Source organism: Lissotriton vulgaris, chromosome 3_1 (assembly GCF_964263255.1).
Source record: "Lissotriton vulgaris chromosome 3_1, aLisVul1.2, whole genome shotgun sequence".
In the NCBI taxonomy this organism is placed as follows: domain Eukaryota; kingdom Metazoa; phylum Chordata; class Amphibia; order Caudata; family Salamandridae; genus Lissotriton; species Lissotriton vulgaris.
In genome coordinates, this window is record NC_141689.1 from 1515082477 (window position 1) to 1515098851 (window position 16375).

A 16375-nucleotide genomic window follows, 5' to 3' on the forward strand; every position below is an offset into this window, starting at 1 on the left:
AAAAATAATTTATCCATTGGAAACTTTTTAAAGTGTGTTATTTGATTCGTTATATGTATCATACTGTATTTTTTGCGGATTGCGATTGTAAAGTGTATTCTCTTTCAACATGTATTATATGTATGTACTTTTATGGACATGATTTACATGTCTCCGAATAAAGTTTTTGACTTGACTTGAGTTCCGTTTATTTGATAACAATAAGCACCTGTTATTCAGCACCAGGTTATCCGTTGTCCTGCATCCTTTGTGAGCTGGATTCTTGTTGTACATGCTGTATCGCCATAGTTTATCTTCAGTGCCAAAGCGTTTGGCACAGAACACATATTCTTGAATGCATACATCTAAAGCTTCTCCCATATGTCTCAGTAAAAGTAAGCTCCGAGAAATAACCCATCTCCTAGAATCTCACAATTTAGTTATGAAGAGAAACGAGCTTGATCTGAAATGTTCTAGTTTTACTTTGTGGTATCCCGCCACTGCTTAAATGCATGGCTTGTCTTTAATTCTTGGCGCCTACGTTTAGTGTGGGTGGCAGACAGACGTCACATGTAACCCTCGGCTTGTTTGGGCACGAGTCTCCAAGAGTACGCTGGGCGGAGCCAGAGCAAGGCATCTGGCTCGAGCTTTTATAGGTTCGCCCACCTCTACCCTCCCCTTGTCCAGTTTGCTGCCCCATAGTCTCCTCTGGGCTTCCACCCTGTGTTCTATTTGGCACTTTTTTGCTGCTGCCACCTGTCCTATTCGCCACATCTTTACCATATTATCATCTTGAATGGCCCTATCATGCATACGATTAGAGAAACTTCGCGTTTTTTTGGTTTTTATTTTGGTTCGGTGAGCAAGCCTCAGAGGTGCAGGGTTTAGGGTGCCTTCAGAGCGCTCAGACGGTTAGCCTGGCTGGTGGAGTAAGCTGGTTTTAACCTACCGAGAGTCATCAACTTGTGTTCTTCGGTGGCGAGAGCATTTTTGTGCAGTTCAAGGTGAACTGCGATTTGCGGTCCCTGAAACGCTTGCAGAGGAGTACCGTGGAGGTAGGAAGGACATTCATTTTTAGGTCGAGCGTAGAGCTGCGCATGCGTAGCATGCGCTGTCTAAGCTCAGGACTATAGCTGTTACTTTCGGGGGAATCTGAGACAGCGTTCGGCCACGAGCTTCTGCTGTCTCAGATTTCCCCTCGTGAGCGCGCCTTTGCTGCTGGCTGCTTGCGCGCTGTTTCGCTAGCTTTCGCGTAGCATACAGACAAACAGACAAACGGGCAGACAGACACTCACCTACACACCACCTCCCCCCCCCCCCCCCCCCCACACACACACACACACCCACCCACCACCAACCAGTCATCGTGCTATTTTAACACACACACGCATACATACACACGCATACACACACGTGCGCACACACACACACGCGCACACATCCCCCTCACCAGGTTCTTCTTGCGTGTCCCTTGGCAGCCAGCGGGTCATTCCAGTTAACAGGTGGGGGCCGCGGGGCTCTCCACGAGCACGGGAGCCCCGCTAGCTAACACAGAAATCCTCCGGTGGGCACAGGAGCGCCTGCTTCCTGTTTTTGTCCGGCCCCGCCCCGTCCCAACAAAGTTGCCTGGCTTCCTTTTGAAGCCGGGCTGCGGCGGTGAGTTTACTTGTTTAAAGTTAGGCGTTGTGTGTTCGCAGACAACTCTCTGAAAGTCTAAATAGTTTGGGATTTTGTATCCAAATCCAGACATACGGAAGTGTTTTGAGCAAAGTCATTGATTTGGGGACATGAACTTCCATTCCGTCAATTCGTAGTAAAGTCTGAATTCTTTAAAATAAATGTTTTAGCCTACAGAGACGTGCTACGAAGGAATATATCTGTTGACATTGTGTGTCCACTTTGTTTTTGTTCTTTGCCGCTCGTTTATTTTGTCGGCCGGATTTGTAGAAGACTGGTTTTATTAGTCATAATTTTTTTCCCCCGGAAATACTGTTCATAAATGTTGGTCTTTTTGCTGTTAAATCCTCATACTCATGACTCCGCTGTTAAAATAATGCAGTTCTTCCTCCCTACCCAGGAAAGCAGGTAATGCAATCAAAGATAGAACATACATGAGTGACTGTCGGTAGACAGGCCGCAGTTAGACAGCTGGAGGTCGCTTTAAGAGACCGTGACATAAGAACAGTCTACCGGCCGAAAGGCACATTTTACACCGACTAACACACAGACAACATAATATTAGGTGCGCCAGCTCATTCTGTACTGCAAACTAAATAGGTCCAGACATCGATTTTTATTTTGCATATCAGTGCTTTCTGGGGGCTGTAGTCTCTGCTGACTTTAAGCAAAGCAACCAAACTAAATGACGTAATGACTGTCGAATTGTGAAGTGACAGTCAGGTCTGGGTACAAGGTATTTAGGAAATGATCTGGCGAATAGACTTCGTTCACCGGCACTTCCACCAGCTAACCAATTTACGATTTCCCATGAAAGGTATTTTTCCACGTTGCGGGAATCTGCCATTTATTTACTTGTACAAGTTGGAGTTGGAAGACAACAGTGCGCCGATAAACATCTTGAGAACATTTTTGAAGCTCACTTTGTCATTTCCAAGCCACATCTGCTTGCGCGAGAATGCGTTTGGTTTCCAAATTGTGTGTTTTCTTATAGCTAAAGAATGTCCATACTATCCAAATCTAAGTAATATAAACCATTGTTTGGTGATTTTTAACCTGTTTGGAACATGCACTGTTGTGCAATTCAAGGGCACCATATTACTAAGTAAATTGTGTCTTTAGTAAAGTTGCTCAAAGCTCATCGTAAAAGTTTAGACCGAATCGCTGAATCAGCTGCAGACTGCAGTCCCCTATTGTCCATTATCAAAGAGGGTGTTAAATGAACGTCCGCCTCTTTATCACGCGCTGCTCTGCAGACGCCTTTAAAGGAACGTGTGCACTGCTGCATGCTGCACACTGCTGCATTACTCACACTGCTGCACGCCTCGCACTGCTGCACGCCTCGCACTACTGCACGCCTCACACTGCTGCACGCCTCACACTGCTGCAAGCCTCACACTGATGCACACTGCTGCATTACTCACACTGCTGCATGCCCCACACTGTTGCACGCCACACACTGCTGCACGCCACGCCTCGCACTGCTGCACGCCACGCCTCGCACTGCTGCACGCCACGCCTCGCACTGCTGCACGCCACGCCTCACACTGCTGCACGCCACGCCTCGCACTGCTGCACGCCACGCCTCGCACTGCTGCACGCCACGCCTCGCACTGCTGCACGCCTCAGTGCTGCACGCCTCACAACGCTGCACACTGCTGCATTACTCACTGCTGCATGCTGCACACTATCGCACGACTCACACTGCTGCATGCCTCACACTGCTGCATGCCTCACACTGCTGCAAGCCTCACATTGCTGCACGCTGCACACTGCTGCATTACTCACACTGCTGCATGCCACACACTGCTGCACGTCACACACTGCTGCATGCCACATACTGCTGCACGTCACACACTGCTGCACGTCACACACTGCTGCACGTCACACCACACACTGCTGCACGTCACACACTGCTGCATGCCTCACACTGCTGCATGCCTCACACTGCTGCACGCCTCACACTGCTGCACACTGCACACTGCTGCATTACTCACACTACTGCATGCTGCACACTACCGCACAACTCACACTGCTGCACGCCTCACACTGCTGCATTACTCACACTGCTGCACGCCACACACTACTGCACGCCACACATTGCTGCATTACTCACACTACCACAGGACTCACACTCCTGCATGCCTCACACTGCTGCATGCCACACACTGCTGCACGCCTCACACTGCTGCACGCCTCACACTGCTGCACGCCTCACACTGCTGCACGCCTCACACTGCTGCACGCCTCACACTGCTGCACGCCACACACTGCTGCACACCACACACTGCTGCACGCCACACACTGCTGCGCGCGCCTCACACTGCTGCACGCCTCACACTGCTGCACACTGCTGCATGCTGCACACTGCTGCAATACTCACACTGCTGCATGCTGCACACTACCGCACGACTCGCAATGCTGCACACTGCTGTACGCCTCACACTGCTACACACTGCTGCATGCTGCAAACTGCTGCAATACTCACACTGCTGCATGCTGCACACTACCGCACGACTCGCAATGCTGCACGCCTTACACTGCTGCATGCCTTACACTGCTGCACGCCACACACTGCTGCACACCTCACACTGCTCCACGCTGCACACTGCTGCCTTACTCATACTACTGCATGCTGCACACTGCCACACACCTCACACTGCTGCCCACCTCACACTGCTGCACGCCCCACACTGCTGCACACTGCTGCACACCTCACACTGCTGTACACCTCACACTGCTGTATGCCTCACACTGCTGCACATCTCACACTGCTCCATGCCTCAACCTGCAGCATGCCTTACACTGCTGAACGCAACACAACACCATCACATCACTCTAGGACACCACCACATCACTCTAGGACACCACCACATCACTCTTGGACACCACCACATCACTCTTGGACACCACCACATCACTCTTGGACACCACCACATCACTCTGGGACACCACCACATCACTCTGGGACACCACCACATCACTCTGGGACACCACCACATCACTCTGGGACACCACCACATCACTCTGGGACACCACCACATCACTCTGGGACACCACCACATCACTCTGGGACACCACCACGTCACTCTGGGATACCACCATGTCACTCTGGGACACCACCACGTCACTCTGGGACACCACCACGTCACTCTGGGACACCACCACGTCACTCTGGGACACCACCACGTCACTCTGGGACACCACCACGTCACTCTGGGACACCACCACGTCACTCTGGGACACCACCACGTCACTCTGGGACACCACCACGTCACTCTGGGACACCACCACGTCACTCTGGGACACCACCACGTCACTCTGGGACACCACCACGTCACTCTGGGACACCACCACGTCACTCTGGGACACCACCACGTCACTCTGGGACACCACCACGTCACTCTGGGACACCACCACGTCACTCTGGGACACCACCACGTCACTCTGGGACACCACCACATCACTCTGGGACACCACCACATCACTCTGGGACACCACCACATCACTCTGGGACACCACCACATTACTCTAATACACCAACAAGCATTCCCATAGCCAATAGGACTCGCATTAGGAAAATGTATGTTATTGGCTTTGTGAATAACAATGCTATTAATTTATATATTTTCAAAGCCAACACATATTTAAAAAAAAGTCATTTACAATACCAATAGCTCACATTTTCCTAATGCGAGACCTATTGCATTGCAAATGCTTGTTACTGAAATGGAGTGTAAACTGCTATCCGAGATGACCGTTGTTTCTCAGCGCTGACACGAGTGTCACTTTGCAGCAGTGCGCGTGGGAGGGTGTGTTGAAGGTGAAGTGGGGTTTACAATGTCTACACTCCATCATCTCGTGAACTTTCTCGGGGGCTGGGTCCTAGCTATCAATAGTTCAGGAGGTGCAGTGGCACTGAGCTAGTGGCATAGCATAACCTAGTGTGACCAGATTTTCAGAACGAAAACCGGGAGGGGCACAGACATAGAAATGGAACTAAATTATTCTCCTTTAAGGTCTCGGCATCTTTTATAAAAAGATATGTGTGTGTGTGCGTATATATGTGTGAGTGTGTGTGTTTATGTATATGTATATGTATATATATATATATATATATATATATATATATTATATCATTCCCTTCCCGTTCTGTGAAGAGCTCCAGGGTCCGGCTGTTGCAGCTCTGATTCACGCCTCATTAAATCCTGTAGTGTTGCTTGAATGAGTTGAGGTAGCACAGTGGTAGAGTGTAAACAAGTTAACTTCTGTCCTGAGAGCCCCCCTTGAAATGTGAATCAGCACAACACTGTGATCAATGTGCAGGTTCACCTGACCCTCCCTTAACAAGCATTTGTAATGCAATAGGTCTTTCACTTGCGAGATTTTGCGCTATTGGTATTGCAATTGATAATGCCTTTCATTTGTGTTTTGAAAACCAAAACATAAATAAAAGACATAATTTACAATGCGAATAGCTCAAACTTGTTTTTATTAAATGCCAGACCATTTCCATTGTTAAATACCCACACAAATGCCCTTTAACTTTTTTCCCTCTTCCATATGCTTATTTATATCTTTTTAGCATACAATAGCGCCTTACTATTTTATGTACCCATACACAACTTCTTTTACACTTTATTTTTTTATTTTTCCCATGCATTTTTGTCCACATTAACACGCACTCACCTTTTAATTGGAACAATGTAAACAGTGTATATTATTACAAATCTGCCTCCGGGATGCTCATAATCAGCCAACACCCGCTAAAGCTCACCAAGTACATCACACATTTAAATACAGCCCACAATCCCACAAATGTATTAGCTCTACTATATCTTAAATAGGTTGCCCCAAGGCCCCCCTGTCACCCTACAAACACTCCGTATTACCAGGGGGCTGCCAATAACCTTATACTGTACACATTACACTAGAGTTTTTACTTGTGCAACATTTCTTACTAACTTTTTGCTTTTTATGCACCTTTTATACACTTCAAATGTTATAAACCGCTATCTTTGCAACTAAATTGCTAGCTTTTTGCATGCTGTACAATATGTTTCCGTATTATTTCTGCTTACAGAAAATTCTTTATTATACTATTATTTTATATGCACTGCTTAAGGCCCAAACAGGCAACCAAACATGCAGTTAAGAGTAGTTACCTTGCAGAAAAAAACACATTACAAATAAAATAGGTACAACAAATGTAGTACCACCAACCTATATTTCTCATACATTCATTCCTACATAATATTACTATATTTTATCATAATACAAGCACACACAATTCCACTCTATAAACTTTCCTCCACTTTACTCAACCCAACCCCACTCCATGCTAAACTACTCCACTCCACTACACTCTATAATAATTTCCTATACTCTATACTACACCACTTCACTGTACCACACCACACTCTATAGGTCTACATTACCAAAATTCGAGCTAGTAATGTTGCATTAATATTTGCTACGCCAAAAACTCAAACTTTCACTAATGCGAGAACTATTGCATTGCAAATGCTTGTTAGTATTAGTGAGCAACTTCTAACTTGAACACTTATTTGCGTTCTGGATTCACAGAAATATGTAGGGCCTTGTAGCCGATGTGTAATATATATATATCTACCAAGGCCTCTGTGAAGGCCGAAACGTTATGCTGAGGTGTGCCGTTTTCCTAATTGAATAAACACACTGCTCACCTGCATTTTGGTCTCCTCTCTTCTTCTGCGCCGATGGTATCCGGGACCGGGCTCCAGGCGAGAGAAAGCAGGGATTGTTGCATATATATATATATATATATATCTATATATCTATATATCTATATATCTATATATCTATATCTATCCACTTGCAGAATGTTCCACAAGCTGACATCTTTCATCATTGCAGCTTGTATACATCTTTTTTTTTTTCATTTACAGTTTGGTGGCAAATTGGTTACATTTGAGAATGAAAAGCCCCCACAACAGCAGCAGCATTCACAGACTGTACAACAGCACTTCCATGTGTATGTCAGCCAGGTGGTCACGGAGAAGGAGTTCCTGAACCGCTCAGATCAGCTGCAAGAAGTGGTGTGTAAGGGCGGTTTTGCAGAGTATTGTCAGAAGAAGGTAGAAGCATCCCAGACAGACTTCGAAAAAAATGTGTGGTCTTTCCTAAAGGTAAGCAAGACACATTAAAGAGATGTTTGATGTAAGGGATTGGAAAAAGTATACTGTTAGCGCGTTTATACAAGACCTTTCAAGCAATCTGTGTCCTAACCTTATTTATCCCCAAAGATAATCGCCTCGAAGGGACAAAGAAAGGTAAAAAAATCTACTATTGTTTTCTTATCAATTTATAGTTGAAAGAGGCTTTGTAGTGTGTTGGTGCATGATAGTGGGTGTCTGATGTTGATTGTTTCAACATCTGATAATGGCTGTGTTGGAGTGTACTGTTGTGTGTGGGTGGATGAAAGATAGGGTCAGTATGTGTGGGTATATTATACCTTTTATTTTTCATGCTGAAGGAAATGTTAACTCAGTCCACAGTAATTCCCTTTCAACTTTAGTTTTTATCAAGCATATGTATGGGTCGCTGGATGTGTTCCCTGCATGATCTACAGTCATGTACCCCTGCCCTTAGTGCCTAACTCCATGTATGTGGTATCCTGACTTTTGATTGTGACACTCGTTTTACACAAATTTAGCGTGTGTATAGAGGCCTAATCCTGTCCTTTGACATGATTGAGGTCTTATGAATTTGTATTATGACCTGGAGAGACGCAACAAATCATCCGGTCATTGACATTGCTTTCCCTGGCAGGGGTTTAGCACATAAAGTGGTGGTGGTAGTTTCCCTACTCGCATTAGCGCGGGCATTAAAAAACATAGATTTCCTTCCACCTGGCAGGAGCAGACATGAAGGGCGGGAGCAGACATGACTTTGCTGCTTGCATTAACACGGAAGGAAAGCATGTCTGCTCTCACTTGGCATAAGCTTTAAAAATGTTCCCGCCGGATGGGAGCACGCTTAAGTTTCTCTGCCCGTGCTCTTGCGGGCTGGAAAAAAACTATTGCTCCCGCCCAACAGGAGCAATCACAAACAGCTACTCCCGCCATATAGGAGCAATGCTAGCTCCTGCAGCATGAGGGCGCCTGGGGCTCCCTCTGTGGCCACCACCTTGTTGTTTGGTGGGTGCCACAGGTGGGCACAGTGGCACCAGTTTAAAACGAGTATTCTCAGTGCAAACGGTCTCGCATTTATGAGAGTTTGAGCTATTGGCATTTACAACGCCAATAGCTTAAACACTCGGAAATGCGAGACCTGCACTTTCACGCTAAGGGAGTCCGCGCCCCTTTCTTTAGACAAGCCGCATCTAAAGGAAGGGGCGTTGCCGACATTAAAGTGAAATAGCAGCATGGGGGCTTTGACAAAAAAAGCATCTGTTTGTCAAGTTGACAGACACATTTTTTTTTTGTAAAAGCGCTGCATGCCATACTTTCCCTTTAATAGCGGACGCGCACCTTTCTTTAGACGCTGCTTGTCTAAAGAAAGTGGGGCCTCCATTAATGTGAAAGTGCCGCATGGGCACTAATAAACAACAACAAAAAATAATTAAATAAACGCTGCCACTATAATTAAAGTGGACCGCGCTGCTAAAATAAAGAAATGCGCCCACTATAGTTAAAGCGGAACACCATTAGTAATTATAATTTTTTTTAAAGCGGGCAGCGTGCTGCAACGTAGTGAGTGGAATAGGGGCAGATCATTTGAACAAAATAGTGCTCACAGCCAAGATAAAGTAGACTGTGTAACGAGACAAGTAAAAGGTCCAGTCGTTAGGGGAGGTTACAAATGCAGACATGCTGTACCAAGGAGGGACTAACAAGTCTATTCAGGAATGAAAAGCAACAATTTCGCAAGGACGGTAACAGGAGCCCATTGAAAAGATGGGCGGAGCTTCAAGTCCCTACCTCAATACACCATGCCTCGCAGAGCAGCGCATGCACTGTCCAGGCTCAACTTAAAAACAGACAGGCCCCTGGTGCTGGAGTCCCCGGGGCCTATTAGGCCCCTTCCCTTAACAGGAGTTTTGGCCCCACTGTAGTTATAACACAGGTTATTACTAGTTACTATAAGTCAAGATAACTATAGCTGGTGAATTTCAGTATTTTTTTGTATCTTTAAAACATTGTCACTAACATTTTCAAATAATTGTCATTTTAACCTTTGTTTTTTTCAGTGTATATAAATCTTGAATCTGTGCAAAATGTCTAATGTTAAATATGCTTTGCTGTAGAGCTTTTGTCTGTCGATTTTATTCCCTCACTTGCTGGTTATCTCTCACTCTTCTAGTTTGCCTCACAGTTAGAGCCCAGTGATGACCGTCATTATTTAGCTCTTAACAAATTGTTTCTCTTTATGGATTACTGCCCTGTAGTTAGATCACTGTAAATTCAGTTTTAAAGAATTTGAGATGTGTGGCACCTTCCCATAATCCTTATCACATAGGACCCTAATGCCTGCTAGGGGTGATTGTCTTGATGTTTAACAAATTCTCAGAAATCATATGATGCAGTGCATATCGTATTCATGTTTTCTCACTTTGCCTGATTGACGGTTAGCAGTTTTCACTGCTAAAATCTTTTTTCATGTTTTGTTAGGTTAATTTTGAAGAGGACTCTCGTGGAAAATATCTTGAACTTTTGGGATACAAAAAGGAAGAGCTGGGGCATAAGGTAGAGATCAAGGGAACGTTGTGTTTGTCCTGTAGCGAGCAAGCAAAATGTCACAAATTATTTTGTCCCTTTATGTAGCCATGATTTAAATCTCAGCTATTCAGTATTGTGTCCTCTAGTCTTTCTTTAAAAAAGATAGTTGTGGATAAATGAAAATGTTGATATCCCAAGCTGCTCATTTGGAAGATTGGTCTGTGTACTGTACGCTTATATCAGAGCACATCACCCTTAAAGAACCATTCTCCTAAACGTTTATTTATTTTGTAACAATAAAGAGAAATGGATAACTATAGTAGACCTGTTACTTTGCCAAGGATTTAAATAAACATCTCACTGTGCGCACAGTGTTTTGATCAAAATACATACATGGTCTAGATTCTGGTGGACCATTCAGTTATTGCATGCCTTCTTTCCAGTGTTTTTAGTCTATATTTAAAAGTAGGTTAGAAGACTGAAATAGCGATTTATTTAATATATTGTACTCATTTTAGCAAGCTTCTCAAATGTTGTATATGTTTATTTTACCTTATAGTGATCTGTTTAAATGAATTTTTGTGTTGATGTAAAGAAACCTAACCTTCGAAGTGGTGTTCACTAGATGCACGATAGTAAGTGTACCTGGCTCTACAAGGATAGTTCCTCTTTTGGACCTGCTATTCTCTTGGGGCCAGATGTATGTAGAAGCATTTTGCGATTCCTTAATTGCGAATCACAAGGATTTGCAACTAGGAAATCGCCAAATGCATTATATAAAGGTGTATAGTTCACCTTTTGCAATTTCGAGGGGGTTGCAAACGACCTATCTCATAAATATTAATGAGGTATGTCGCAATTTGTGACCCCTTAGGAATCGCAAAAAATACTGGGATGGTGGCCTGCTGAGATCAGCAGACCATCATATCCGTGATTGCTTTTCAATAAAGCAATCTTTTTTTTGTAAAGCAGCCCGTTTTCCTTAAAGGAAAACGAGATGCTTAGTAAAAAGAAAAATTAAAAGATTTCTTTTTATTTTTTAAGAGCAGGCAGTGGTCCCTGGGAACACGGTCTGCTCTTAAAATATGTTTTACAAACATTCACAAAGTTGAAGGGGTCCCTCCGGACCCCTTCCCATTTGCAAATGGGTTCCCACCTACTTGAAGTAGGTGGTAAAATGCGAATGTTTTACGACCGCAATTGTGGTCACAAAACATTCATGCATATCGATGCGATTCAGTATTAGGAGGGGATGCCGTAAATACGCCCCTTCCTGATATCGAATCGACAACCCATTTTGCGATTCGATAACAGGTTACCGAATCGCAAAATTTGATTTGCTGCATCGCAAAATCAATCTTTCCGTTTGCAAACAGGCAGATTCTGCCTGTTTGCGAACACAAAAATGCTTGATACATCTGGTCTTCGGTTCTTTATCTGTTGACTTGCAGTAATGTTTATACATTGAACTGAATCTAAGGGATTTGTGGAGTTAATGTATTCATAGTTTGTACGAAATACTCTTGATGCAGATAAAGACAGGGATATAAAGGCATGATAACTGTTTAGAGAAACCCCTACAAATGCCCACACATGGAACTTAGTTTTACTGACTATTTCCTATCTAATTTTGGCAACAAAAGTAAGCTTCCTTGAGATGGTGCAGAACCAGCTGTCCGAATCCTGGGGTTTTCTTTCTGTTAATATTTGCCAAGTTCCTGTCTCTTATAGAGCATTTTCTTTCAATGAAAATGAAGTTTGCCATCAATTGTTGTGGCGATGATAGCCTCTAGAAGTCTGATTTGTACTGCCTGCTGACTTCCCTGATCATGTTACTGCTGTTTAACTTCTGAGTTACTTATGTGTCAGATTTTACTAAAGTAGTCTAGAAGCTATAACATTATCCCTAAATGCTTTGGAGTGACTGATTTCTGGAGCCAAGAAAGATGACCACATTGCCACAGTTGTGCTGTCATTCAGCTGACTTCACATAAAGATGAGGTGCACTTTCAAACTACTGTGCATTCTTCATAAGGCTCTTTACAATAGCTCCGCCATCTGTTTGGGAGAGAAACTGATTATCTAAGGCGGTTCATTTCCTCCGCAAAGCACAAACTTTACCCATGGAAAACCAGCATTTAAGAAAGCTAAAACTCCAAGTAAATCCTAGTCCGGGAGTGCACTTAGAGTCTGGACTGGCTTCTTGACCATATGATTGCCCCTCATTCGATCTAAATTATGCTATAAGTTTTTTCACAAATGCCTTGCTTGGTGCCATCTTGGATTCTATTGACTGGGGTATTCTGAGATTGTTTGGTGACGTAACCCTCCCAGAAAGTGATGTAAAGTGGGAAGGATTCTCTCCTCAGAACTGTTGCCCCATTGTCTATTGAGTCCACCCCTCCCACAAACGAGAAGTTGGCATAAATGTGGTGCCTCAGACACACAGTCCTCTGATCATTACTTGCGTAGAACGAAGATGGCAGGATTGCCTTGCTTCTCCCTGCACCCAGCAAAGAGATCTGCACCAAAGACTGGATTACACCCAATGCATCCACATAGAGGACTGTGCCTGCAATGCCCACTGCTGGAAAACAACTCTACTTGTGCCATGATGGGAGAAGTGATTCCGAGGGCTAGTTGGTTAGCATTCAGTTAAGCTACATGAGCACCAAAAGCTAAGGCCCCTGCACTTCCCGAGATCCCAGCTGCCCAGAAATTCCAGCTTGACACTGGATGACGAACTGCCTGTTGGACATATGAGTTCTGACCTTCCCAAACTGTCCCCAACTCCATGGGACTCCCAGCTGAAGTAGACCGGTGCCTCAGAAAGTAAAGATATGGGGCCCTTGGGCTCAGCAGTAGGGGGCCATGGGAGTACGGGGTTATTCTACACTGAAGGAAAAACATTTCTGGGACTTGTTATTTAGAAGATGATGCTTTTGTGACATAGGAAAGTGATACAAAAGGGGATGATAGACGGAGCGTTTGAGCAATTCAAACACTCACCCCAGTCAACTGATCTGGGTTTAATCCATCACCATTCTTTAGTTCACTCAGCCACCCCAGTTCAGACATGGCCATATGCAAATCAGTCTGACTCTGTGCCTCATGGGAACAGTCCAGCCCGAACTGCCAAGCCATGTCTTTCCTGGACCGGAAACAAGCATCCTGGGACCGGTTTCGGATGCATAATCCTCATCAGCCAGGCTATCTTGAATCCAGTGGCCAAATGAACAAGGGACTCGGGTCTGAGCATACCCTGCCAACTTAGGGCGAACAAAGTGATACAAAAGGGGATGATAGACGGAGCGTTTGAGCAATTCAAACACTCACCCCCAGTCAACTGATCTGGGTATAATCCATCACCATTCTTTAGTTCACTCAGCCACCCCAGTCCAGACATGGCCATATGCAAATCAGTCTGACCCTGTGCCTCATGGGAACAGTCCAGCCCGAACTGCCAAGCCATGTCTTCCCTGGACCGGAAACAAGCATCCTGGGACCGGTTTCAGATTCATAATCCTCATTGTGACATAGGAAGACACCGGATGGCTATAATCAGAGGATGGCTGAAGTGCGGTGTGGCGCATAAAAAAGCCATTGTTTAAAGTTAAAGCGCGACGGCGCAGTATGCAGCTAGAACTTTGTGTGTAAATATAAAGCAACTGCACCAGAGGTGCTGCCACCATATTTAAAGTTCAAGCGCGACCTCGCATGAGCGCTTTTTGTAAATATAAAACAGATGCACAAGCACCCACATAAGTCCCCATCCGTGGTAAATTGTAAAAAAAACAAGCTCAAGAAATCACAGAAAAACAACACAGGCTCCGCAAGAGACACGTATGGAGAAGATTTAAGGGCTCACAAAGCTCACACAAAAGTATCATTTATTTTAAGTAAGGTGGATGGTCTTGTCAGCCTCCAGAAAGGCCATAACTCCAGCTCTGGTCTCCGGGCCCACTGCTTGGGTGATTTAGTGCTGTGGCTGTCACATACTGTTTGCAGCTGATTTATGTCACCCTGTGACAATCCCCGGCTACACACTACTCTGGCTGCAACAGAAACATCTGCACGGAAAATGTATAGTTCTGTGTGCTCGCAAATAACAGCTGACCCCCGGCATCTATTTTTTTAACAGTATTCGTTCCGCCTACCCTGATTGACAGACTTTAAAATTCCTTTTCTTTCACAGTGAAAGGGCTTAAAAGATTTCAATTCCGACTATCTGTGATTTAGCTATCTGCCGCTCAATGTTGCCAAATGTGAGGATGCAATGCCCTCTACCGGATTATAATGATTATTTTAAATCTGCACGTAAATAAAAACTTGCCCACAGAAAGAGCACAACTGGCCATATTTACAGCACTTCCATTAGGCGACTTTTTTTGGATCATTTAGTAATTAAAACAAGAAAGAACGACTGAGACAAGGAGAGGTCACAAGAAAGATAATTTACAAGGAAGAATTACCGAGGAATTAGAGAATGCATACAGAAGAGAGCATACACGCAAGGTATGCGCGCCCAGCATAATTGGAGAGGCGGAGCGAGGCGCGCATGCTTGTGCACGTAACCGCAAGCTGGTGGCCTGCGGGTAGCACTTTGAAAAGCCCCTTACTAAAGTCGAGCAAGTAGCGCATGCACTGCTCTAGGCTCGAACCAAAAAGGACTTTACCAATACCCGCTAGAGCGCATTCAACCCGCAAACTAGGGGCTACTATGGCTTTCCTAGGAAACATCCCCATAGCCGACATCTGTAAAGCTGCAACATGGTATACACCACACACATTTACCAAGCACTATTATGTAGATGTGTTAGCAAGACAACAAGCTAATGTAGGCCAGTCTATACTTGGAACACTTTTTCAGACCACTGCAACAGCCATACGCTAGCCACCGCTTTGGAAGAATACTGCTGTAAGAATAGAAAGCCAATAATAGACAATCATTTAGCTATTCTACTATTGCTCAACATTTAAAAGGGACTCAAGTGGGGTAATAACCCATAGCAGTGGTTGGGTTCCAGGAGACCCATATCCCACTCCCTCGCACTGACACCCTCTTCCAGTCAGTGCCATTTCTGCCTGGTGCTCCTGGTGGGAACTGACCAGAAATTGCGTTGTTGGTCTGTGAACTCATTTCCCAGCCGCCTGAGCAGAGATTGATTCCATTTACACCTAAGTGAGTTGTGTGGTGCCCCAAATATCTGATTTGATGTCCACTCAGACATGACTGTAATTTGCATCTTCACATTTGCAAATATTTCATGTATGTACTTTATTGGGTTTAAATCTTTTGTGGATATGTTGGCCTCTGAAGGAATTGTTCTTTTTATGTGACTAACTGCACTGCTCTGATTCTCTTGCTGCTTCAAAATCATAATGAGTTAACGGATTAAATAGATGCACACTTTGCGTGTGTCTATTCAAACCATAGTCTATAACTGTTTATAGCTTATGTGATCCCCCCCCCTTTCATTCCCCTTCATATTGTAAATGAAAGCACATTGATCACATGTGGATTAATTCCTCTTTTGTCTGCTGTTGTACTGTTACACATAATATCTTTGCCTGTTTTTGTCCTTCAGATTGCTTCTGCGCTTTGTAAAGAAGGTTCCACTGATGGTAAACTGGAGGAGGTAAAAGGGAACAGCTGCAAATATTTGGGGGAGGTGGGTAGGATCGGAGAATAATTGAAAAAGCAATCAACCCATAGCATTAAACCACTTTACAAAGTTTCTGGCAGTATAAACAAGTTCAATTTATAAGCCATCCTAGCTGGAAGGCAGTTTAGATCTTCTTAATGCTATTGCGCATTTATAAATATGCAGCATTTGTTCAGAGGTAGACGTAAAAGAGGTAGGAAAAACTTGAAACATGTGGAGGAAAGGATGAAAATTTATATCTAGATTTATCAAATTAAAAGAATAACAAAAACTACATCTAACTGCACTCTGTGTCTGTCCTAGATATTTCTGATTGTTTTAAAAGCTTTCAGTTAAATTTATGGTGCCTTTGCT

The 16375-nt window shown here is 44.4% G+C and overlaps 1 protein-coding gene across 4 annotated transcripts in view; it reads left to right on the plus strand.

Moving 5' to 3' along the window:
- Nucleotides 1-16375, plus strand: part of SEC31A (SEC31 homolog A, COPII component) — a 256619-nt gene that overhangs the window by 173216 nt on the left and 67028 nt on the right. For 2 of the 4 annotated variants that reach the window (XM_086961994.1, XM_086961995.1), the window contains exons 11-13: nucleotides 7584-7823; nucleotides 10308-10382; nucleotides 15944-15994. In XM_086961994.1, coding sequence (XP_086818120.1) covers nucleotides 7584-7823; nucleotides 10308-10382; nucleotides 15944-15994 — 366 coding nt within the window. Of the gene's footprint in view, nucleotides 1-7583; nucleotides 7824-10307; nucleotides 10383-15943; nucleotides 16028-16375 lie in introns of all 4 variants that reach the window. The other 2 variants (XM_086961992.1, XM_086961993.1) reach the window with 1 other exon arrangement.